The sequence below is a fragment of the Perkinsus marinus genome, assembly GCF_000006405.1.
Source record: "Perkinsus marinus ATCC 50983 genomic scaffold scf_1104296933122, whole genome shotgun sequence".
Lineage (NCBI taxonomy): Eukaryota > Perkinsozoa > Perkinsida > Perkinsidae > Perkinsus > Perkinsus marinus.
In genome coordinates this window covers 170,503-194,505 of record NW_003215247.1, presented here as the reverse complement: position 1 = coordinate 194,505, position 24,003 = coordinate 170,503, and the positions used below count along the sequence as shown (strand labels likewise).

At 47.8% G+C, this 24,003-nt stretch overlaps 11 protein-coding genes across 11 annotated transcripts in view; 4 read left to right on the top strand and 7 right to left on the bottom strand.

Moving 5' to 3' along the window:
- Positions 1–8: 8 nt before the first annotated feature.
- Pmar_PMAR009570 (Lipid A export ATP-binding/permease protein msbA, putative) lies at positions 9–4,028 on the bottom strand (the record flags this gene model as incomplete). Its single annotated transcript, XM_002785293.1, has 25 exons — positions 9–281; positions 328–395; positions 471–599; positions 656–757; positions 805–904; positions 961–1,113; positions 1,204–1,436; positions 1,480–1,592; positions 1,658–1,717; positions 1,773–1,848; positions 1,907–1,964; positions 2,017–2,070; positions 2,121–2,237; positions 2,286–2,407; positions 2,455–2,502; positions 2,545–2,629; positions 2,674–2,793; positions 2,843–2,968; positions 3,027–3,094; positions 3,144–3,275; positions 3,321–3,422; positions 3,480–3,550; positions 3,596–3,704; positions 3,750–3,872; positions 3,921–4,028. 25 exons carry the CDS (start codon positions 4,026–4,028, stop codon positions 143–145), a joined length of 2,616 nt encoding a protein of 871 aa, XP_002785339.1. The 3' UTR covers positions 9–142.
- A 1,394-nt stretch (positions 4,029–5,422) lies between these two features.
- Positions 5,423–7,178, bottom strand: Pmar_PMAR009569 (AAC-rich mRNA clone AAC3 protein, putative). Its single transcript, XM_002785292.1, has 11 exons — positions 7,020–7,178; positions 6,873–6,968; positions 6,681–6,826; positions 6,517–6,628; positions 6,393–6,471; positions 6,268–6,342; positions 6,146–6,219; positions 5,975–6,097; positions 5,834–5,930; positions 5,554–5,787; positions 5,423–5,509 (listed from the first exon to the last, which is right to left on the bottom strand). The coding sequence occupies exons 1-11, from the start codon at positions 7,155–7,157 to the stop codon at positions 5,427–5,429; spliced, it is 1,257 nt and encodes a 418-aa protein (XP_002785338.1). The 5' UTR covers positions 7,158–7,178; the 3' UTR covers positions 5,423–5,426.
- Positions 7,179–7,746: 568 nt separating this feature from the next.
- Pmar_PMAR009568 (vacuolar ATP synthase subunit b, putative) lies at positions 7,747–9,396 on the top strand (the record flags this gene model as incomplete). The annotated part of the gene is made up of 3 exons (XM_002785291.1): positions 7,747–7,870; positions 7,955–8,083; positions 8,134–9,396. Exons 1-3 carry the CDS (start codon positions 7,769–7,771, stop codon positions 9,394–9,396), a joined length of 1,494 nt encoding a protein of 497 aa, XP_002785337.1. The 5' UTR covers positions 7,747–7,768.
- A 1,203-nt stretch (positions 9,397–10,599) lies between these two features.
- Pmar_PMAR009567 (hypothetical protein) lies at positions 10,600–11,426 on the bottom strand (the record flags this gene model as incomplete). Its single annotated transcript, XM_002785290.1, has 6 exons — positions 10,600–10,692; positions 10,771–10,848; positions 10,892–11,071; positions 11,128–11,203; positions 11,251–11,337; positions 11,386–11,426. The coding sequence occupies 6 exons, from the start codon at positions 11,424–11,426 to the stop codon at positions 10,600–10,602; spliced, it is 555 nt and encodes a 184-aa protein (XP_002785336.1).
- A 351-nt stretch (positions 11,427–11,777) lies between these two features.
- Pmar_PMAR009566 (bsu-protein phosphatase, putative) lies at positions 11,778–13,892 on the bottom strand (the record flags this gene model as incomplete). The annotated part of the gene is made up of 12 exons (XM_002785289.1): positions 11,778–11,929; positions 12,038–12,124; positions 12,174–12,315; positions 12,367–12,478; positions 12,535–12,668; positions 12,715–12,782; positions 12,825–12,935; positions 13,094–13,174; positions 13,225–13,336; positions 13,390–13,533; positions 13,582–13,736; positions 13,778–13,892. 12 exons carry the CDS (start codon positions 13,890–13,892, stop codon positions 11,778–11,780), a joined length of 1,413 nt encoding a protein of 470 aa, XP_002785335.1.
- A 204-nt stretch (positions 13,893–14,096) lies between these two features.
- Pmar_PMAR009565 (hypothetical protein) lies at positions 14,097–14,252 on the top strand (the record flags this gene model as incomplete). Its single annotated transcript, XM_002785288.1, has 1 exon — positions 14,097–14,252. The coding sequence occupies one exon, from the start codon at positions 14,097–14,099 to the stop codon at positions 14,250–14,252; it is 156 nt and encodes a 51-aa protein (XP_002785334.1).
- A 219-nt stretch (positions 14,253–14,471) lies between these two features.
- Positions 14,472–15,390, bottom strand: Pmar_PMAR009564 (hypothetical protein; the record flags this gene model as incomplete). The annotated part of the gene is made up of 4 exons (XM_002785287.1): positions 14,472–14,691; positions 14,732–14,902; positions 14,948–15,189; positions 15,244–15,390. 4 exons carry the CDS (start codon positions 15,388–15,390, stop codon positions 14,472–14,474), a joined length of 780 nt encoding a protein of 259 aa, XP_002785333.1.
- A 2,027-nt stretch (positions 15,391–17,417) lies between these two features.
- Pmar_PMAR009563 (conserved hypothetical protein) lies at positions 17,418–18,422 on the bottom strand (the record flags this gene model as incomplete). Its single annotated transcript, XM_002785286.1, has 5 exons — positions 17,418–17,608; positions 17,653–17,830; positions 17,878–18,020; positions 18,083–18,238; positions 18,287–18,422. 5 exons carry the CDS (start codon positions 18,420–18,422, stop codon positions 17,418–17,420), a joined length of 804 nt encoding a protein of 267 aa, XP_002785332.1.
- Positions 18,423–18,890: 468 nt separating this feature from the next.
- Pmar_PMAR009562 (hypothetical protein) lies at positions 18,891–19,995 on the top strand (the record flags this gene model as incomplete). The annotated part of the gene is made up of 6 exons (XM_002785285.1): positions 18,891–18,983; positions 19,221–19,360; positions 19,453–19,558; positions 19,616–19,746; positions 19,793–19,900; positions 19,944–19,995. The coding sequence occupies 6 exons, from the start codon at positions 18,891–18,893 to the stop codon at positions 19,993–19,995; spliced, it is 630 nt and encodes a 209-aa protein (XP_002785331.1).
- A 205-nt stretch (positions 19,996–20,200) lies between these two features.
- Pmar_PMAR009561 (Cylicin-1, putative) lies at positions 20,201–22,469 on the top strand (the record flags this gene model as incomplete). Its single annotated transcript, XM_002785284.1, has 16 exons — positions 20,201–20,342; positions 20,441–20,595; positions 20,638–20,686; positions 20,732–20,843; positions 20,893–20,978; positions 21,025–21,142; positions 21,187–21,269; positions 21,318–21,391; positions 21,456–21,534; positions 21,577–21,674; positions 21,721–21,811; positions 21,864–21,919; positions 21,966–22,083; positions 22,131–22,177; positions 22,227–22,325; positions 22,395–22,469. 16 exons carry the CDS (start codon positions 20,201–20,203, stop codon positions 22,467–22,469), a joined length of 1,482 nt encoding a protein of 493 aa, XP_002785330.1.
- A 1,412-nt stretch (positions 22,470–23,881) lies between these two features.
- Positions 23,882–24,003, bottom strand: part of Pmar_PMAR009560 (hypothetical protein) — a gene marked incomplete at both ends in the record, with an annotated part of 558 nt that continues 436 nt past the window's right edge. Inside the window, one exon of the mRNA XM_002785283.1 lies at positions 23,882–24,003. Within this exon, the coding sequence (XP_002785329.1) occupies positions 23,882–24,003 (122 nt within the window).

The window sequence follows — 24,003 nt, the reverse complement described above, 5'->3', positions numbered from 1 at the left end:
CGATGTATGGGGGTGGAGAATGCAACAGCCCCCCAACTCAGAGATCAGAGTCGCTGCTGGGTATCGGGACTCCATACGGCGATAACAGAGAGGATACTCCAGGCTAGGAGTAGGATCGGGTCACAATCACTGCTCGATTATATCACGTATGGCTAGGATGGGGGTGTGCTTTGGGCTGCTGCTCATTGCTACTACCGCTGCCCTCACTACTGGGCATCTCACCACCAGAGTGCAGATCAACATCGATACCTCTCTGCTGCTTCTCCCACAGATCTCTATATCTGCCCAATGAATGATAGGACACAATCATAACGACAGTAGCAATACTTCCCGTTTGGTAGTTTAATAAGGTCCTCATGAGTGCCCTTCTCAACTAGCTTGCCGAACTCCAGCACCTATTCGAGAGATCCTATGAGAGCACTTTAGAGGTATAGTTGCGGATGCTCCTCTCTATAGTAATACCCTAATACCACTATCTGGTTGGCATGCCTTATAGTAGAGAGACGATGTGCAATGACAATAGTTGTCCTATTCTCCCTCAGATTGGCCAATGCTATCTGCACAGCTTGCTCAGTAGCAGAGTCCAATGCAGAGGTAGCCTGGAAGAAGTATGGACAAGCATCACCACAAGCAGGTTGAAGCAGCATTCGTTCACCTCGTCGAGCAAGAGTATTGGGGTGTTCTTCAGCATACACCTGGCTATGGCCAGCCTCTGCTTCTCCCCTCCTGAGAGCTTAAGGCCCCTCTCACCGACAACCTAACAGGGATGCTACATCAATGCAATATAAGTGAGCATGAGCATACAGTATTCATGCCATCTAGCTGCTGTTTAATAAGCTGGTCCAACCTAGCCTTACGAGCTACTTCCCAGCATTCCTCATCTGTTGCATCAAGACGACCATACCTAGTATATCATCATCATCAACACTGCATACTCATCCCCTATAGACACAGCCCTACCGTATATTGTGTATGATGGTATCATTGAACAACACTACATCCTGTGGTACGCATCCTATCTGGGCTCTTAGACTCTTCTGAGTCACATCACGGACATCATAACCACCAATACGTACGGCACCATCATCAACGTCAAAGAAGCGGAATAGTAGTCTGAGAGCAAATACAAATGTAAGCATCCAGCGCATTGGTAACTTGTGAATGCATGCCCTTTCGTTCTCTTCTAACTACACGCCGACTCACCTAGAGACTGTGGTTTTGCCAGAGCCAGTGACTCCAACAATAGCAGTGGTTGTGTTCTCAGGCACTACGAAACTGCAGTCCCTCAATGACCTCGAATACTGAAGCGAAGCTGCTGCTGCTGCTGTTGAGGACCAGGCCTCGTTGGTTATCATATGACTCACCGGTTGCCTCCTATATTTGAAGTACACATGGTCGAATACAACTAGATCTGCTACGGTACCAGGCTGGATCCTCTGAGGAACAACACTGTAGTATTCCAACAAGAAGAGCAGTTACACTCACGAGCTCAATCGCTCCAAGCTTATCCTTCACATCATGAGGTTCCTTCAAAAGCTGCCCAAAGGACTGCATATCGATGATGGAGTTGATTACCATATTGTAGATGGTCCCTAAGGAGATGGTGATGCATATGGCGATTCAACATGGTATCAACGGTATACCAACAACAGCCTACCTAACCAGCTTAAAGGGGCGAATAAATTGAGGACATATGCATTGACAGCTACGAAGGCACCTAAGTAAGGTGAGGAGGTACTACCTAGATCCCCCAAGCCCTTGATAATAGTTACCTATGTCACTATGATCCATCACTGATTCGTCAGCCATGAGTAGGAGTGATACAATAGTAGTAGCACATATTACGAACTGACAGATACGTGTAATACTCCTATACTCAGTGTTACTAATTTTTGTTGCTTACAACTTGTGCTACGTTAAGTATACTGAGGGATGCCTGTGTCATCATGCTATAGGCCTGGAACCTATACACCATCATTCCTACTACTACTATCAACAGATTACTCCCCAGCCTACTGAGACACAGCTTTAGTGAACTCCATCAGCTCATAGTCCTCATTACCAAAGTACCTATGACCCGGCATATGGTATGACTATGATATCTTCCTCCTCTTCCTCACTTGATAGTCTCGTAGTTGGTAAGTGAGTCATTGAGTCTATCATGCAGCTCATTATCATGTACCATAGTCCCTTCTCGGAACTTCTTACGCCATATGGTCACCTTTACTGTAATGTATCTACAAATGATCAACATGATGATGTATTACCCATTCAAGGGTTCTTACATGTAGATCCCTAACGCGAGCAGACACGTAGCTGCTAGACGTGCGTTATTGAAGTGTATAGTGAAGATAAGGGTTACTGCTACACACTCTGCAAGTGTTGGAACCAGATACAGGAATAGGTACTGACAAGCATTATAGTATCACCACCACTACTTCTATACACATCTACCTGCATCATCATCTGGGCAGCTTGGACTCCTCGAGTAAAGCTACGTACCTAGGAGGGCTTGAAGTCAATATTGGCAAGGGAAGGCCCTACAGTATTGCCAGTCTTCTTCCTTATATGCCAATCAAGAGACAGCTCATGGAGATGCTTAAACGTTAGGTTGGCTATCTCCACATATCTGCAGGATAAGTACTGGGTTGGGCCTGTATCACCTTGCCCTACGCGCTCTGTTGTACACTGATATACATCAAGGACTGTGCCTCCTTGAAGGACTTGGATAGAGCTGTGAGCAAGGCGTAGAGTACGATATACCATATCAGGGAGCTCGACAGTACCGGCGATCTGACTCGGAGCCACCACACTAGAAAAGGTACTCCACTAGTGATCTTACTTGCTGTTTAGAAGAGATGTAAGCTCATTGGTAGCATAAGCCAAGTATAGAGGTGATATCACATTACATATCTTAGATAGAATAACGCAGAACCATGTACCAGCAGCACGACACCGGTTGATGAAACTGACAATTGACACGACGACGACGCTCATCCACTACGTGCCCCTATGGGTGGTAATACACTTTATGACGGACATCTTCTCCAGTAGCTGTAGCCGGGGTAGTTGGCCAGAAGTATGGTTTCAATACCTAGTACCCCATCCCATGGTCCTCATCCCATGACCTCATTTATGATTACCTTCAGAGTCTCCCACATCCCCAAGCCTTCGAACCGATATTGGGGCTCGGCCGCTTCTGATGCACCATCAGCATGACCATCCTCTACATTATTAAGTAGAGAGTTTTTGAATTCCTGAACGTGCTCAATTACCTGTGATCAAAGCTTATAAATGCCATACACCCCAACATCTACTACCCCAACAGTGTTCTGTAACCTATTAATGATGACCATATCCACCAGGCAGACTAGTAGCTCAAACCCGAGCAAACCCATTAAACTTAATTCCTGCATACGGGGCTGAGATAAGAACAGACCGCCTTAGATGACACCCCCGCCCCCTCCTTCTCTACATACCATCAATGCAGCCTTGAATAGTATGAAGGCGATGCAGAAGCCACACAAGGAGTTTGTTACTTCTAGTTTACCTACCAGTACTGTTAGCTGGTCGAGACGAAGAACTAATCACTTACGTTTGGAGCTGAAGTGTAGAGCGGCCGCAATAAATCGTACTACGCACAAGGCCCAGATATCCACTGTACTCAAGGAGGGGTTGTATGCACTGGCTACGTCCAAGTGGAACTACGATAGACCTTTCAAAGGAGAGATCTATGGACTTCAACCCACCCATGCACTCAAACTTCCGTGCCATACGATCTCCAAGAGCCCCAATACGATGATATCAACAAGCTCCACAAGCAAGAAACAACGATTGTAGGAGGACCGTCGAGCTGACAGCTCTTCGGAGTACTGAAAGTAAGGATATGTTGACCATACACTGGTGAGTTGCTGCCTTACCTTAGCCAATGCCTCCTGGCTCATTGGACCCTCTAGATCATCATCATCCCCTTTAGGTCGAGCACCATAACGCATGCCACCACCGAAACGACCGCCTCCTCCCTTCATCGTGTATAATCAAAGAGTAGGAAACTTCCCATTAGAATACAACTCGGTGAACGCTACTCGAGGACGTAACGAGAAACTCAGGAAGAAGTATTAGGATAAAAAAGGAATAGCGTATTAGGAATATGAAGTGTAGTTGTTGTACGATATAGTACTATATTGTATAGAAGGGTACACGATCTTACATGGTATCATCCATACCACTAGAATTACTTGGTAGATTAACTATGTACTTGTATGCTGCTGATAATACTACAATCTCGGGTACTGTCTTGAGTATGAACACACCTAACCCTCTATATAGGGTCATGTTCAATCCTCCCCAAGGCAGTCCAGCCATCATCCTCCTTCGTATTGTCTCTACTGGATAGGTCGCTATCCCTGCTATACCACCAGCTACCCCACCAGCTATTACTGGATCACGAATTCTATCCTTGCAATACCCGTATGCCTGAGGTGGTATAGATAGTATACTACCAATAACGTATGCTCCCCACATTGTACCATCATAGCCACAGCAGAGTAGACAGGAGCGGCCAATAGACTGACCCCCAGACCTCTATACAGATCACGTGCTCGAGTGATTGGCAATCGTGACGGCATGGCCATGACCAATCGCCGTGTGTATCTACCAACAAACTACCATCATGTGACTACCACAAGTAGCCCTATTACAAGACATCCAGAGGGTACATGACGATCATTGCAGCTGCTCCTGATAATATAGTAGATGCTAAGCCTTGGCCTTTAGTATTGCTATCCAATACTGGACGGAGGTGGCAGTGGTAACTGAAGCTTAGTGAGCCCACTTGATGAGCAGAGAAGAACCCTACAGGTAATGACGTATCCAAGTAGTGCCAGCCATATGGAGCAAGTGTATATGGACAGCTGTATAGTGATGGCCCTGGGCACTCCTCAATACACTACGTATAGACGGGAATAATCTCTGTGTAGATACCGTCGATGTTTGCAACTAGGAGGCAAAGTACCACGTCGATAAGCATCTCTCTCCCTATTACCAATATCCTGGCCCTATCAGCAGGAGCACTCACTAACTTAGCAGTAAGTGCGGCTAGACCATGGGAGAACAAACTCGCATAGAACATGCGCTCCTCAGAAGGGACTTCCAACGACGACGACGACGATACTGCTGCTGTTGCAGGTGTAGTAGTCCCCAGAGTACTCGGCTTGAGTGAAGATATGTCTCCTGCTATAACCGACTTAGGATACCATGAGGTGCTCTCCTTAGGGTGCTGGTGTTGACTCATCGTCGTGGTCCAGCAGAAGCCTCGTCCAACCTAGTACTTTAACTATGACATCATCATCATCATCATCATATTGCCTCAGCCAAGTGAACACAGTAGGATGTGTAGCGAAACGTAATGATGGTAATACGATGGACTAAAAGTCTATAGGGCAGTCCTGTAAAGTCTTATTATCAGCATCTATCTTCATCACGTTTACCAGACTGTTCGGCGATGGCTCTATGAACAACAATATGAATCCTTTAACGATGGTATGATCCTACCAGTGCTGCCACCACCACTAGCAGTCATGCTGTAGGCTAAGGCATGCTCCTTTGGTGACCATGCAACATGGTTCACTGGATGGGGTATCCGATTGTTCTTGCCTATGAGTTTCTGAGCTACGTCCACATACTCCACTCCAGTCATAGTACCAGCTATGACTAGATTACGATCAATCACATCATTACCACCCGTAGACGGTAATGATGTATATGCAACCAAACTACCATCGTGACCTAAGACCAAGGGTGTGGCAACTACCCAATAGGTATTGTGTACTACTCAAAGCGACTGACTGTATAGGAACATGAGTAGAAGAGGAAAAGGTCCTTATACAGGTGAGGTCCGCTACTGACCAAATGTCCACCAAGGAGTCTCCCTGAGGGAGGAGCTGAGTGAATGACTTTCCAACCGTACTACTACCCCTCCAGATGCCATAAAGCGTCCATCTCCACTTCTGGATAATGTGAAGGTAGTAGACTGGTGGCCGATAAGCACCTCCGAGGGCTTCACTGCGTCTGGTGGGCATTGAGATCCTTTAAGGAGCTGTGGCAATGAGCGGTATCAGCCCATCGGATCACTGTCTATTATTACCACATCATCGTCGTAAAGGAGTATTTTACTAGGAGCTCCAGTAGTAGCCGCCCATAGTGAGTGAGATCCCTCATCTATTATGACAGACAATCAAGAGCCCAATACCCTAATAATAGTACTACCATAGTTATCCCATAGGATCGAATATACCTCCGTATTAGCAGCAGTATTAATCTGCTGACTAAAGGCAAAGGAACCTATATCATTCAGTGCATGATATCACTACCAATACTGCTACTACTACTACCAACAGGAGTCTGTCCCTCTCTACTCGACATAGTCGAGGACACTACCATCCTAGGGTCTAGTATCTGTATCGTCCCCGCCTACATAACAGCAACATTGGGCATTCACCCTAGACCAGTTACTACCCTGCCATAGACAGCCAAGAAGCGGCCATCTGGGTGCCAAGTAACGTTCAATAACTTTTCAAGCCCCTTAGGCTCGGTAGGCCCTGGGTTTTTCGAGAACTCTGCGCTGAACCTGGACGTGGTAATACCATAGTCAGGTATTCCTCCCTGCCTTGCAGTAGTACATGAGTCCATCCTTGCCGCTCGGTGCTCGAGTATCCAATATTTTCACTAGACCATTGAAGGTGACAGCCGCAATAACATGTGAGTCTATGGGATGAGGCTCGGCCCATGTCCATGTATCCCCTGTCCACTGACGTTCTTGCATACACTAATGGCGTACACCTCTAGCAACCCATGTGTTACTCGTTACTTACTCGATTAACATTCCACAAGACCATATTGCAGTTACGATGAGCTACTACTAGATGATCACCATCACAAGTCCAATCGAGGCAATCCACGTCCTCCAACTGTTAAGTGAAAGACACTGAGAGTGAGTTCATGAAGGTGGTGAGTGTTACCTTTGGACGACTCTCCCGACTACTGGGGGGAGCTGCCATCGTAGAGAACTTGGCGTAGTTCTCCAAGTTATTGAATACGTTTAGGAGTCTATAATGTTGGTCTACGAAGTAAGGATGAACTTGCCTACATCCATTCATTATAACGGTTGGATTGGTGACTCAAAACTATCTGGATATTCCCTCCTGTCTACCTTCACTAACTCAACTTATCATCACTACTCGGTAATACTGTGTTATGATGTTATCACTTCTCAACCTTGGAACACAACTTATGTGATGGAGTCGTATAGAGGTAGAAATCCGACTGTAGCACAGACAAAACATTGAACTGTTAGATGAAGGAGATGTTGCCCTTATTCCAAAGATACCCGATTCACTAGAAAGATTTGCGTATAATTAATGTTCGGAATAGGCTCTCCTTACGACATACCACCACCAGAAACAGGTTCAACTCCTCCTCTTCAATGTTTAGTATCACGGATGATATTGATTCCAGGCCTCATATGCGAGTCTACGAATGACTAGTTTCCTAAAGTCTATCATTTCTAGTTTCTAGTCTACCTGAGCTGAATCTTGCACTCTTGCATTTCCTCACTAAGCTGAGCTCGCTTATAGTGGGCGCCGCAGCCTCAGCCTAAATTTGCCGGTTCTCGTCGTTTAGCGGATCGTGAAGATATTCGATGTCCACTTCTGCAGACTTTGTCTTGACTCATTCATTACTCGTAACAGTTTCCGATTTTTTCCGTATAATGGCTACTAAGATGGATGCGGCTGCGATTAACGCAGCTGCCGTGACCAGGGATTATACTATCAATCCTCGTGTTGAGTATCAGACTATCACTGGTGTTGAGGTAAGAACTTACATAGTTAACCTAATGCAACTCATATGAATGATCCCCTTCACAGCTTAATTGTCATGCTTTCTCTTACTGTAGGGTCCTTTGGTCATCCTTGATAACGTGAAGTTCCCCCAGTACAATGAGATTGTCAATCTTACTTTGGCTGATGGTTCAACCAGGCAGGGGCAGATCTTGGAAGTTAACGGTTCTAAGGCCGTCGTTCAGGTAATCATCATGACATAGCTTTGTATCTCCCTGCTACTTACTATATCTAGGTCTTCGAGGGTACTAGTGGTGTGGATAACAAGAACTGCTACATTGAGCTTACGGGTGATACCCTTAAGATGCCTATGTCCGATGAGATCATGGGTCGTTCCTTCAACGGTTCCGGTCAGCCCATCGATAAGGGTCCTCAAGTCTTGGCTGAGGAGTACCTGCCTATCAATGGTTCCCCCATTAACCCCAAGTCTCGTCAGTACCCTAAGGAGATGATTCAGACTGGTCTCTCTGCCTTGGATACCATGAACTCCGTGGTCCGTGGCCAGAAGCTACCTTTGTTCTCTGCTGCCGGTCTTCCTCATAATGAGATCGCCGCCCAGGTGTGCCGTCAGGCTCAGCTTGTCCAAGGTAAGGATATCCATGATCACTCCAAGGAGAATTTCTCTATCATTTTCGGAGCTATGGGTGCCAATATGGAAACTGCCCGATTCTTCCGTAATGATTTCGAGGAGAACGGTTCTATGGAGAATGTGGTCTTGTTCATGAACTTGGCTAACGATCCCACCATTGAGCGTATTGTCACTCCTCGTTTCGTGCTTACTGCTGCTGAGTACTTTGCCTACGAGCGTGAGCAGCATGTCTTCGTCATCTTGACTGATATGTCCTCTTATGCTGATGCTCTTCGTGAGGTCTCTGCTGCTCGTGAGGAAGTCCCCGGTCGTCGTGGTTACCCCGGTTACATGTATACCGATCTCGCTACCATCTACGAGCGTGCTGGTCGTGTTGAGGGCCGTAACGGTTCCATCACTCAGTTCCCCATCCTGACCATGCCTAACGATGATATTACTCATCCTATCCCTGATCTTACCGGTTATATTACTGAGGGTCAGGTCTTCGTCGATAGATCTCTGCATAACAGACAGGTGTATCCCCCGATTAACGTCTTGCCCTCTCTGTCACGTTTGATGAAGTCCGGTATTGGTCGTGGTATGACTCGTGAGGATCATCCTAGTGTATCCGATCAGCTCTATGCTAACTACGCCGTTGGTGTCGATACTCGTGCCATGAAGGCTGTCGTTGGTGAGGAGGCTCTTAGTGAGGAGGATCACTTGTACTTGGAGTTCCTTGATAAGTTCGAGTCCAAGTTCTTGAGCCAGGGTCCCTATGAGAACCGTGATATCTTCCAGTCATTGGATATCGCTTGGGAGCTTCTTCGTCTCTTCCCTGAGAGTATGCTTAAGAAGGTGCCCCAGAAGGTCAAGGATAAGTACTACCCTCGTGATCGTGAGGCTCAGAAGGCCACTCAGGAGTCCAAGTAAGATGAGAAGGTATGGTTGTCATGACCATTAGCAGAAGCTTGTGCATTTTCTGTTGCTACAGCTCTATCATCAGTACAAGGCCCAACTCTCGAGTTGTTTTATAACAATTGCAACTGTTTCCGTAGACAGTGGGGAAGTATGCTTCCCTTTGTGGGCGCGTGATCTCTGTCAAGGAATTCTCTACAATTATCATCTCTTGCGTAGTCACACATAACTAGGTAGAGGAATCGGAGTGTCGGTCGGAGTATCGCAACGCATTTGATCTCCGGTATCGGTATATTGGCCATGGAAACGCATTCGTCTGAGAAATCGTTGAGCATTCTAGTACATGCGAAAAGGAATGTTACTCGAAGTGAGCAGCCAAACAGGGTCGGATAACTTAACCGCAAAGATTGAGGAAATGTGACAAGCATTAGTTCAGCTTGCTGGGGAAGGACATGGTATCCCTGCTAACATCGTTACCTCCTAGTGGCACATCTCACTATTATTTCGACTCAGCAATCTGTGAAGCGGATACGGATCACCTAGTTGATTTATGCACATCCAGTGGCTGAGTAACTTATCAAACACATGGACTGGGTAATGCGGCTATCTGCCTTGTTAGTCGACCCTTAAGAAAGTGTTCGGTATAACTGCATGATCCAACACAGAGCCCATCGTTACATGCTGGCATACCGCTTTTGAATTCGGCTAAGTTAGCGGCGGCACTGGGATATAAACCGATGCATACAGGCGCTAAGAAAGGGCGGATAGAAGGTGAAAAAAGGGATATTCCGAAAGATCTAGGGACAAGAATCGAGTTATTATGCTGGCAACTTCTGCATACTTTGATAACCTCCGATATGCGCATCATAAGATCGTAACACCAGAGTACAACACATGGACAACACCGCTGTGAAGTGGGCTCTAGATGGAAATTTTCAAACTACCGACCTCTGTCCTCTAAAACGAATGTCTCAAGTATGACATGAACGCGCCAAAAGATGTAGTCCTAGTTCCCAGTTCAGGTTCGACATGGGGTAGCGCTTTCCGTTTCAGTCGCAGACTTTGTTAGGCTGTCTATACCTCACATTCCGTTTGGAACTCAACAATGAAAATGGGGGATGAGGATGAACACACCCACAACTTGAGACTATCATTGAAACTTTGTGCTCTGACCACCACGAGGGTCTTGCTCAATCGAATCAGGCTTTGCCGAAGCTCCTATTGATGAACCACTATGGCTTGTTGATTAGCAGGAGCACTCTGTGTCACATACGTAGTCGTGGTGGTGACTGTAGTGGTATCCTCGACCGGCTAATGAAGAACAATCGAGGAATGACAAATTGCTACAAGTGCGCGACCGACACTTGCAGTCGAGAATCGATAACTTACACTGTAAACATCCACAACTTCGTCATCGGTGGTCTCAGTACAACAAAGGAAGTAGATGAGGATGGCAAGGAGGACGATCTAAGAGTATCATGAGCAGAGACGAGGGCAAATGATGGCTTACCAGTAGCACCATAACGAGTATAGTATACCAATGGGCATACCATGGCGTATGGTGAATGATGACCATACTTGTAGTGCCACCAACGGCAGGATAGGGATTCGGTTGCTCAATTACGACTGAGGGTGAGGGTGGAGGGATAACTACAGGAATAGGGGCAACGACGGGAGCAACCACAGGGGCCTGAGACACAGACAATATAGTCACAAGTGCATGAGCTCTATTCCTGCCATTCCTACCTGATGGTGAACGATGGTAGTCCTGTGAACAACAGTACGACGCACCACAGTAGGCTGCGTATGAATCACCGTAGTCCTAGAGTAATGTAGAATTCATGAGACAGACTGACACTATCATCCTACCTATGAACGACCGTTTGACCATCAGTTGCGTTCATCAGCTTAGCCGTCTGAGCTGCCTCGTCCAAGGAGCAATCGGCACCAAAGAAACTAATAACAACAATTTAGTACATCACCAATCAATAGAAAACCAAGTACTCATTGGAACACTGGCATTCGCCTATGTCAGATGGTGCCATGAATCCTGACCCACCCGCGGCTTTCACACACCTGCCGTGCCCACTGCACTGGCTTCCTGGATCAGCTGAGAGCACCTGAAAATATAAGGTCCCAGCCAGGTAATGAATCGTAAGAGTTACACATTCGGAATGGACTCCTTGTGGGATGGCAAACGAGAGTAACAGGAAAGGCGCCCAAGGAGATCTCATCTTCTGCAAGCAAACTGTTGATTATCCTCCAACTACAAACAACAACACAATACAGAGAGTGATAGTTCATCTTGCTATTGATTATCATGCCTAAAACTAGTGATAAATGATATGGCCCATTAGGCGTAGTGATAGAGAGCAGTGATATTAACCAGCTATATGCTATGGTAGAGCACTTAAGCGTGATGCCGACGAGACGGTATGGAATTGATTGTGAGAGGTGAACCCATTCTGCTGTTGTTGTTGGGATTGCACAACAGGTGATGTACCGCTGCCTGCACTGGGGTGCTGCCAGGATGCTAGGGATGCAAAATCTGAGGCTAGAGCAACTCCAACAATCCACGACTGACCATCGTGATCATGGGGACAACCGACACAAAGCCAGACGACAAAAGCATATGGTACTGCCTTCGAGCACCTACGTTGTGTAGGCTTGTGAGTGGGATAGGAAGTCATGAATGGGAAAGAGTATCCTCCAGTAGAGCCACCGACCACCGTGTTTGATAAACCTAAGGTGCAACCAAGTAACACGGATACGACGCCACAATAGACAAGTACTAGATGCCGCTGAGAACTCTGATCGAGTCTCACGGCCGCTGTTCCGCAAAGGCGACGGGCTTCGGAACTGCGAGGGATTCCACCCAATAGAAGTATCCTGTCCAGATTCCCCACACTTGATCACTTGTGCATGCTCATCAATCTAGAGCACAAGAGAGGATGATGGCGGGATGACACCAACACAGTAGAGTACTTCCCCTGTTTCAGGGTCCACTACAAGGACTATCATAGCCCCATCATTTTGGTAGACATTACAATAGTTAGTAGCAGAGAAGACCGTGAGGAGGAGGCCGGAGGCGAAGTATCTATGGGAGATGAGTAGCAGGGTTACGGACACGGCGACGATAAGTCCTATGATTACTCATGTCCACTCTTTACACATTCATGAGCTCGTATGATGAGCTTGATGTCATTGCGTTCACAGAACTTAGCAACTCTATCAGGCCCGAACCGACAGGTGGACTGCCCACGTGGTGATAGATGTATCCCGAGGACCTGATGGTGACATTTTCACTGTGGTGGGTGGGAGAAAGCAAGGCACGTTATCGTTCTCGGTTGGGTCGCTCCAGAGAGCATCAAGAATGACACGCTCCCGTCGGCAAGTGGTACCTGCTGATGACCAGTGGCCAAGGGGTTTCTAACTGTATTCACCTGGATACAGTTCCTCAGTTGAGGCAGCTGGAGCCACAGAGCATGCTGGCACGGTGATAGGCTTGGGGATAGCGGATAGATCGTCCAGGGTATGGATGTTATCACCGATACCTATGCTCATGTATAACAGCATAGCCATAGTGCAGACGGTCGACCTCCGTGAATGCATAGGACTCTGCTGCTGCTGCTGCTGCTATCAGCGCCTGAGTCATGTCTCTGACCAACTCTGGCTGGTGGCAAGCATCTCCCAACGCCACCCGCCGGCCCACTATCAGCATGGCATTCCTCGACTATAGCTGCCAGTGGTAGGTACTCGAAGGCTTCGTTTGCCTTTTCCCATACTAATTCCCCTAAGCACGAGGAGGAAGCTCCTGTAAATGCTAATACGACACTATTGTACCATCAGCGGCACCGAAGCGCTGCTTGGCCCCGGCTAGAAAGCCGTAATTGGCGTTCATGGACCGGTCCTCGTGATTACCACGCACTAGGGCTATCTTGGTCGGATAAATGACCTTCCACAAGGAATGCGGGCAATACCAGCGGACCAGGAGAGGTGTGTAGTCACCTTTAATGAGAGCAAGAGGGCAGCGACCTCTACTGAGAATGCTCCTCGATCCACAAAGTCACCGAGGAATACGTAGTTCATAGAGAAGATGTCACCTTTTCTGGTATGAGGCCACGAGAACTTATTAAAGAATTGGACCAGGTCCTGAATGGCCATATATGCACAGAGCCGTGAGGTTAGCAGCAGCCTTACTGGCAGTTGACCATGTATGTCCCCATAAACTCGGCAAGGTAGAGGGACCGACACGAGGGAGTCTTCCATAGACAAGACCGATACTGCATGGTCGATGATAGTAAGCATATCCTCAGCACCACCAGGGAAGAGGTTTAGTCTATTCCAATCGATACCTAGGGCGGCTATAGACTCAGTTGGGAGAAGAGGCTCTTACGACTGGGTGATGGCGATGATGTGAATTCAATAAGTCGTGTTACAAGGCCATATTCCTTGGCAAAGACTTCTGTCCGCTTCTGTCTCTGGGCTAGAGTGGTCGAGAGACGGATCATGGGGTTAGAGCTCACCACACCACTGCTAGTTGGAGACTACTAGGGAGGATACACCAAGCATGGCAACAGGTGCACCATACTCGTGAATTCCTCTGGAGATTCTCTCGCTGCTTGGTGTTCTCATCTACAGGCCAATACTGTCTGCCAGCATTAAGGAACTGGCAACAGTGACGTGACTCATGATGCGGCAGTGGAAGCCGTACCATGCCTGGCACTGGAGGGTCCTCAAGGGAGAAGGATGGTTCGATGACAGAAGGTCTCGAGTGCAGCAGCATGTTCCGTCCTGATACTGATGGCGTTCCTACCCTGCTTAGCGTCTTGATCGCTACCTTGAGGCCGGCTTGCTCCCAACCCAGATGATCTATACTTAGAGGCAGGTCGACGTGAACAGGAGGAGGTAGAGGAAGATGATATCTCTCTATCATCAGATGGGGGCCTGCACTTCAGTTACCGTTAGCACTGACATTTGCAGCAGACTCTTACGTAAACGTTTTAACATTCCCATCAGACCGGTTGGAGGCGGAGCGACGCTTCCGTAAAGCCTGTTGTGGTAGACTGTGGGGTACGCGAAGGACTTGGCTAGTCCCTGATAGAGCAGGTGTGTTGGGATACACTAGGAGCCGCCTTACCATTGATAGACCCATTCTTGACAGCTTCATAGAACAACTTATAGGTGAGCGCCGCCGAGGCAGAGCCTGCCTCTGACAGTAGAGTCTTGGCCTCGACTATAGAGGAGGCGCGGAGTTCTGCAAGGGTTTCCAAGGTAGTCGATGATGATGATGATGCCGAACGTAGTGCCCTGCAGTGGAGCTGCCATAAAGGTCCACTTCCAAGCCTACCCTCCAGTAGCCCTAGTCAGCTGACGAAGGTGCATGACAAGGCCAGTGGTCTCCTTGAGGTCCAACTGGCCATTCTTGTCCTCATCAAAGTATAGGAATATAAACTGCATACGCAACATACCACTTGGTGACTCGAGGTCATGGGGAGTAAAGGGGTCTACAGCTATGAGCCTAAGACTAGACCATTGGCAGAGGTATCCCCAGCGGAGGGCCCACCCAGCGAGCAAGTCCGTCTCTGATAGCAGACCGTCCTGATCCCTGTCGAAGACCTCCCACAGCTGTTGGGCTGTTATGTGAGCATCATTATCGGTGATAGAGTAATCTGTAAGGCTCGTAACAAGACGCATGTGGGAGTATAGGGCAATACCCTCGAGGAGACGAGTGAACTCCTCCCTATTGAGGGATTGTGGTTTGCAAGCATACTGCTTCATCAGCTTCAACAGGGCAGTGGCGTTATCCTGCCATGTGGACATCATAATCTGCCTTCAACATGAGTATAAGGAAGGGCCTACCTGCCACTTCAATTGGCGTATACACTGTTGTAGTAGCAGCCCATGACTCCTCCAGGGTCCCCATTGCTCTGCTGAGTAACCCTCTTGGAGCCCTGACCCAGCGGTAGTGGGGGGAGGCCTACTTCCTGCTACTGTAGAGTCTCTCATAATACAAACTTTGAACTCATGATAACAATGACCATCATGACAAGGTTATCCCTATACCTCCAGCTACTATGATGATCCCTTAAGCAAATACTACATCCAATGGGCGTCGAGCGCGAATAAGCACAAGCAAGCACCTCCCTTAACTGACTAACAACACAAGAGAGCTTCAACGGAGTATATGGATACATCATTCACATGAACAGCATTGATGGTAGTCGTAGTAGGACTAGATACACACTAGTGGGTTAAGACTGATAACAAGAGGTTAATCGGTACTACAAGTAGTTCATACAATCATGAAGGAGAGTCTCTGCGACTAGCTTGGCATGAGGCGGGTCCACAACATTACTGGTGCTGAGGGATATGTTGACCTACTCGAATTCATAGTAATCTCTATTATAGGTAGTAGAGCCTCTGAATAGGATGTTCCCCATCGGTCGGCTTACTCTACAGTGCTGTAAACCCGCCCCTTCGAGCCTCTTCCTGCTGTATATCTGATGCCTGCTCATACCGGTACTAGTATCAGGTGTGGTACAATGGTTATATGTGATGGTGTCTGTGGCAACTACTACCACCAGCAGCAGCAGCTGTGCTTCTGGGTCCATATGCGTCTATACATCAGGCCTGCATGATGAACTCGACCATCCCATAAGTCTCTCTAGCAGGAAGATAGGACTACCAGGGCCTGGTATCAAAGACTCCCCAAGAATCACAAAGACTTCTGAGGTAAGCAGAATATGCCTCTCACGATGATAGAGTCCTCAGTAATGTCCCCTCATAGTGACTAAACAGGCTCACAATGAAAGCCTAGTAGGAAAACTAGTACATGGTCATGTCAGCAGTGCCATCACTCTCTAACCCCCTTACCATCACCAGGCAGCCGCAGCAGCTGCATCACAGCCTCCCTAACCGCTACGTTGTGTCCTTTCATATAGCATCGTATACAATGGGAAGCACGCGGACACAGCCAGTCCCACACTCAGCGTGGCGATGAGCTGCAGCAGCAGCCTACCTCGAGTGTTCAGTCAATCGTGCCGTTAAGTGTATCAACCGTCTTCCATATAGTCGCAGCTGCCTAGGTCTACTCTTACATAGAGAGCTACTCCTACCATATTAACAACAATTCCCTGACCATCATAGAACATCTTGAGTATCTCTGCCCTGAGCCTTATCCGCATGGGCTTGGACAGCTATAGTAGTCCTGACCACGTCAAAGGGATACACGAGTATGCAAGTTGAGGCATCTAATATCATTCTCGATAGTTATGCGGGCATCGACGTCTGCACACCATAGGTTCACTTTCAACAACCTCGGAAATGTCGTCATCCTATACGCTTGTGTAGAGGTATTTGGACGAGTCTTGGTCATGTTATCTTTCTATAGGGTGGAGATACCTCGACCTCTACCTCTCTGCATTAGCCCCGTCAAACAACGGGAAGCCGTGGCCTACGGCCCGTGGGAGACATTTTCAATTACCACTTGCATCAAGACCTCCACCAACGGTACAAGTCCTCACGACTACAGCTGGGAGACGAATCCCGGCTCTGACTGGTATGGCGTACTCTGTGGAGGCTCTCAGATGACACTATCTGTAGAAGCATTCGACATTATAACATCGATAAAAGGAGCCAAGGATTGGCAACACGGGTCACAGAAGAGAATGGAAACACACGGGAAGTTGTGGATAATACTATTAACACCCTGTTGTATACTTTTAGGGGGGCGTACCGAAGTAGACAGCCTCGACACGAGCAGATAGATCAGTTGAATGAACAGGTACTACCCAGACGCTGCAGCGCTGTCTCAAAGGCACGTCTAGAGTTCGCCCGTTGCCTACAGCTGCAGGGGGTAACTGTAGCTCAGGGATCACTTCCGGTGTGGTATCGCAAGCAAGTACTAAGGAGAACCCCTCCTCAACAGTAAGGTTAACCATACTGAATTGAGAATCTTCCAGCTCCAATTGCTTCAACACTTCTTCATGGACCTTACCATCAGATACAACTAACTGTGTGCCACTACAATATTCCTACTTGATCGTGGATACAATAGGCTTGTGGGCGGCTGGAACGGTAGTGAGTTCCACTGTCCGAGTGTGGCCCACACCCCATCCACCAGAGTTCCTATGCTCGGTAAGGTAGGGGCGAGGACCATTAGGGTCACTCAGGGCATGTGAGGATAATGAATGGCTACATCCCAGGAGTGTGCACTTCATATGGCCTACCGCAGGGATCGAACCCGAGACCTCGGACCTGTGATAGTACCCGGCATATCATCTGGTCCCTCGTAGACGTGTTGAAAAATCTCCATATTCCACGTTTCCGGGACAACCCTCGACATAGCATCCTCCAAAGTGTTAGCACAATCAGGCTTGAGCATTGACAGCGATGCAGAGGTGTGCAGTTCACAGAAGTTCACGATGGCATCCCCATTGGAAAGGAACTGAGTACCCAAACATGGCTGATCCCTCCCTAACCCTGCTACACTACCTTATACCACTTGTCTTTAGGAATGCTATGGGAACCCCTACCCCCACCAGAGAGGGTAAACTGCGATGTCGATACTGCTGGTATGCAAGTGATGGCAATAGAGGCCTTAGTGTCCACTTTAGAGGTGTTTATCAGATATATACCTTGCCATGTACCTTGGTGGTTCGACTGCTACTATCAACACATCTACTAATAAGCCTCTCACCTCGCTTAAGCTGACCTTTCCTAACCGGTAGTGACATGGATCCTCGTGCTAATACAGGTCCTGACTGGCAACCTCTTGGGTCCAGCCGTCTGAATGCTGCTAAATGGTCGCTCTGCACTGTAGGGTCGCAGTTCTCGTTCACTGATAGCCCGAAATCTACTCAACTATGTGGTGAAGTACCAACAATACAAGAAGAAGGCTTACGAGAGGCAGTGGGTCCAGCAAGGGCAAGGTTGCATAGACCGTCACGACTGCCCAATCTGGATGATACCTCCCTCGAGATTAGGGAATCTATGATGCTAATGGACTCGCCTCGTAAATGGACAGTCACGATAGACATGATGATATAAAAACACCACGAAACTGACCGTATAACATTGTTCTGAGAGCAACCTCCGATAGCTGCCGATCATAGGTGTGGATGAAAAGGAGGGTTCAATACCATCCCTCTAGCTCATCTGATACTACTGGCCAACTTCACGCGCCACAAAACCCACCGTCACGCGCCATAAAATTCTCAAACATGAGGCAATTGCTTTTAAAAGTCACGAACATAAACGTGGCCCTACGAAAACTCCTGGCCGCATTTCTGGTACTGTGATCAGAACTATGGAACGGCTTATTGAGCAGATCGATAATAGGGCAGGGTTATGGAGGCTTTCATGACTTTTACTTCGACTGAGGAATACCTCACTATATCACACATTCTCGAGGCCCCTATCAGCCCCAACTTTGCATGCTATAGTCACATAGGAGATAATCCTAAGGTCGTTGCTGCTCCTCGATTGGTAAGATAGGTAGTTTTGATATGTCAACCAACAGTAGCCCTATCCTGCTGGATGCCCTTATCCTAGGAGCTGATGTAGCCTTGCTAGGCTCCTTTATAGCCGTTTACCACCAGGTAATCATCATCACAAGATTACCATCACAGGTGGCGTTCAGGTTAAGAAGACCCGATCAGCTGCAGGTCTATCCTTCCAAACTCTAGGATGTGTTGCTGTAGCTCGATGCCTGCATCTACTAAGTCACCCATTAGGGCTACACTTTCGACCAACCTTTATACCATTCTGGTTGTATGGCATGATGGATGTAATCACACTAACAAGAGCAGTACCTAAGGTTGGGTCATCGTCGTTAGATCCTTAATGCCGCGTCTGGTGCCTACATGATAGTATACACCACGACATGCTACAAACCATCCTATGAAGCCAAGAAGGACAATTTTGGCCACGCTTTTTTTCAAAAGATGGGAGTACCCGTAACGACAGCGGTGACCAAGTAGTAGTAGTAGGAGTGATATGAGCAGTAGCGCTGATAGTAAATAATACCTTCCATTCCTTGCAATCGTCGTTTAGGAAGTGCGTCCTCAGGTTCGGGTTCATATATATCTTCACCACAGTACTAGCATTTCTGTGGTACCTTGCTCGGAGGAGTCATAGCTCCTTTTATGTCTCCTACTTCTGCTGCTTCTATGAAGTAATATATTCCTATACTACCAATACTCCAATATCACCAGTGTTTCCCAACCTCTAGGTATTATGTGCCGTAGCCCTATTCCCTCAACTATGGATGTTCCAACAGGATAAGGTTGTATCGGCTCCATTGGCTAACTTCGTGGTCCTCACTGCTGCTAGCCGGGCATGCACTCTCATCTTCTGGTTTAGGTAGGTATCATCATCAACTGCCTTGTTATCAACTCCACTATTTCAGTTATCCACTTATATTCAAACATGCCTACCCAGACAACAGGGGTGTTCAGATGGCCAGTGAGACCCTCAACCTCCTAATCCTCAGCGACTTCCTATACTATTACTTCCGGTAAGGAGGTATTCCTTCTGCTATCATCATGCTTGTTCTATAGGTCTCGACTGCGTGGTGAGCCGCAAGTTATCTTGCCAATGTACGAGGTATAGGGCAGCTACTGGGACGATACAAGCAGCCACCAGCCTCCTAAGTAGCCTCCCCCTTGACCTGTGAACATTTCCTCTACTACTACTAGTGTGGTGCCCTTTCGCAAGCTACCATCAATATCAGTTCTGTGTTGAGTATCAGTTTCACGGGTAATACATGGGATGATGAAAACCGCTGCTGTAGGTTAGACACTGCTGCTAGACAGCAATGACTTCAGCGGTCCCTCCTACTGGTACTACTACTACAGCAGCAGTTCCAGAGGTCCGATGGATAGTGGACACTGATGCAACCAATGGAGGAGTCGATGTCGACGTTGCCAAATTCCCACCTAATTTCGGTACTAAATCGGGTGTGATAATAGAAGGCTCCTCTCGATAGAGGGAACCACAGAAACCATTGGGATAAATGCCTTGATATTCGATGGAAGTGTTAACGCTGTATTGGCAGATCGTTCCAACGTGGCAGAGGGCGGTAGTGGATTCAGTAACGTCAGCGATGATGCAACACTCACGAGCCAACGTACGAAGGTTAGAGTGGAGTTGGAGATTGGTGAAAAGAAGAACTTCAATGCTTTCAAAAAGAAGGAGGAACAAATTCGGACTGTACGGGGAAGCCTCCATTGTATAGGGCACTTTGTCTAGCAGGCACGGTACGATGAGGAGGACTCGATGACGTTGCGAGGGGCTTCCCAAGGTAGGAGTATCAGGGAGGTGGCGAATTTATGGTATTGATTATCAGGCTCTAGCGCTATCTATTGTGGCCGACCAACTGCCAATGACACCTCCTGTTGGTTCTCACTAAGTGTTGACCCATCCAACCCTGGTATATATAGACTAGCCCCTGTTCGGAAGTAGGGTTTTTGTTCACCTGGCAGCATTATACTAATTCGGGATTCTTAGGTGGCATGAGTTCCGCCCGCTCACGGGTGTTGAGCTCCGTATGGCTAGAACCGAGGCTCCATCTGATGTTGCTGCTGCTCCTAGTGGTAGGCTCATGAGGAGAGTCGTTGTAGCTCATCCGCCCCCCGTTAGCTACTGCTGATGGTGGCGTTACAACGAAGTCGTCTAGAGTAAAAGAGGAGACGGAAACTGAGATAGCCGAACAGGTTATGAAGAAGCAACGCTTGGCCGATAAGAATGATGAAAAGAGGTATGGGGCGCTCATGAATAGGGATGAGAAGAGTTGTGGACTAGGTTCATACGAATGAGGGCGGCTATCGAACTGAAGAAGGCTAAGGTAAAGGGTGGGGAGACAGAAGAGGGATACGATGCCGAGAGTAAGGCGCCATCATGTCCAGAATTATCAGCACTAATCATTTGCTCAGAGGCGGCCCGAAAAGAGGCTAAGCGTCGGCTGAAGGCATCGAAGGCAGCCAAGCACGATCTAGAGACGAAAGATGTAGTCGTGGTGGCGTGCTGTTGCTGCTGCTGGTGTAGTGGTGGTGGTGATATAGTAAGGTCAGGTACCTGGCTCCAGTCTGAGCGTGGGCAAGCTGTATGCAGTGAAACATGATGATGAGTGGGAGGGCAATGAGGATTTCAGTAGGAGGGGTCAAGTGTGGAGGGCTTAGGCGGGGGTCTTAGGTGATGATGATGAACTCTTGGATGATCCCGATGCTGGTAATGAAGTCCAGATAGAAACTACAGGGGCAGTTGATAAGGAGAAGGAGAAGATGAAAGAAGTATGGCTAGCCCGGCAGTCTGCAACTTACAGCCTCCTTTCCCTAGGCTAGGACGGGGAGAGACTCTGATAATGAGTCCTCAAGCTCGAGCGATAGTGAGGATGAACAGGCGACCTCACTGGGCAAGGCTATTACGAGTAGGGGCTTGCTAGGACCATCACTCAACTCGATGATGATTGCCCGTCGTAGGTATAATGGAAAAGGAAAGGAATAAGGAGGAGGTCCGGAAGGAGGGCCTGGCAGATGTAGGCCATCGGCCACTCTTGCTTGGTTAATCGATGCCATCATTAGGTGGCATTGGATGATGAGCTATTACAAACTGGTGTTGATCCTGATGAGATTGATGATGATGCTGGTCAGAATGATGACAAGACTCGGAAAGATACTTCAGCTTCAGCTACCACGACTGGTGAGTATATACGTACTATCCCCTGTTGGCAACCTAATCCTGTGTAGCTGTCAAGGCCAACAAGCCGTCCAAACAGGATGAGATGGTGGAAAAGGTGACAGACATCCTCTTTCCAACTATAGAGTTCAACATGTTACTCTCAGCTTAAACAACTCTTTGCTCGAAATGAGTACCGTCTTGGCCTGAGGGAAGTTCTTGCGACGTTCCCTGGCATGAAGAAGAATAGTGAGGAGTATAAGTGGGTGAGTATATCGGCCTGAGTGCTCGTGCTAGAGTGCTGTGACACAGTGCTATTCTTTGTCATCTTTCAGCTGACCAGATCCTTAAAGGACATGGCCGAAGTGCGTGATCATTTACTGTATCTCAAGAAAGAATATCGTAAATGAGTTTCTCATCCCGAGCTGGGTTGCGTTAGTCCACCACAGTACATGGGGCTCTGAAGCATCGGCATCATAGTTCGGCTGATCGCAGTGTCGAAGTGACCATCTCAATTTGATTGAGGTGTATTGATTCGAAAGAAAGGCCATCAATTAGTAGAGATCTTGCCGAAGTAGATCATTCGGCTCTATCAAAGCGTAGTGGGAGGCTAAAGCTATTAATCATGATGGCGGCACACAGGGCCAACTGTGTTGGTACAACTGTGGATCCATCCCGCGGCAGCTCGCCCAGACAGAGATAACTCCCGACGGGTAGCGTTAAGAAACAGAGAAATGATAGTTTGCTGCCCACATGTAGCGCGATACTCCATTCACCGTTAGAAAACTTCCCTGCGGCCATCAGAAACTACGACTGTTCTCGAAATTCACAATATCCCAGAGAAAAGGAAGGGGTAGGAAATTAGCACCAGTCTCAAAAGGGTGAAGATGAATTGCTCGCGGCTATGATCATACCCCGATCGAGGCTGAAGGTCTCGTACGGGAAACTTATTAATTGGGGAGGATGCCTTCTTTACCATATCCCGGTGGGAGTATCCCCGAGCTCATTTATAACGATTCTGCCATGAAAGGATTGCTCAAAGAATCATGAATTCTTGACCGCAGTACAATAGGACTGAGAAAACACTCGACATGCTGATAGAGGATGCTGTACATTAGACTCAACAGACGGCGAAATATGATCCATTAGTGATTCCTCCTACGTATACTCGGGGCAACTGCGTGCGTCTCTCGAGCTAAACCGTCTATGCTTCATGTCGGTCAAATTACACCCCTCCACATATTCTTAGCATACATGGTGTGCAGCTCATAGTTCATCAATGAAGTCGAGTTTCACCCTGATTTTTGAATATGATAGCTTTAGTAACACTATCACTAACCTGGCAAGGTTTCAGACTCCCATTCTACTGCTATTCTGATTTACGCACTCGACGCACTTGGAGACCTCCACATATTCTTAGCATACTAGTTATGTCACTTATTCAAAAGGTAAAATGCGATGATAATATCAGACTAGAGTTACTCAATAGATGTTCAATAACTTGTTTTCCTCCCCTGCAATGCCAGGACATCAGTGAGTCGCTTCGGAAGGGAGCTTGTACAGCTTGTTATGACCTCAGGAGGAATTTGGGTCCATGCTCGAAAGACAGCCGTCCTGAGTTCCCCCTGAGTCCGAAAAATCGGTTTGTCCGGGCCATACAGAGTCTTTACCATGTAGGCCCATATACTTTCTATGGGGCTGAGGTCGGGGCTTAAGGCTGGCCAACAAGGTGGGACCACATTTCTTTCACGGAGCCAGTCGATAGTGCTCCTGCTCCCATGACAGGGAGCATTATCTTGCTGAAACGTGAGACCCACCTCTCTTAACTCTTCCCAATATGGTAACAGATGACGAGAGAGGACTTCTTGATAGACTTCGCACCCCATACCATGATACCACCGCCAATTGAAGGCTCTCTTGCTCTTGAGCTGCTCGGCACTAGAA

Excerpts from the sequence above, each read along its gene's own strand:
- Pmar_PMAR009569 (XM_002785292.1), bottom strand. The coding sequence starts at position 7,157 with ATGAATGGATGTAGGCAAGTTCATCCTTACTTCGTAGACCAACATTAT. Across the intron at positions 6,827-6,872 it reads TCTTGTGGAATGTTAATCGA|TGTATGCAAGAACGTCAGTG; the intron begins GTAAGTAACGAG and ends GTACGCCATTAG. Across the intron at positions 6,629-6,680 it reads AGCGGCAAGGATGGACTCAT|GTTCAGCGCAGAGTTCTCGA; the intron begins GTACTACTGCAA and ends TACCACGTCCAG.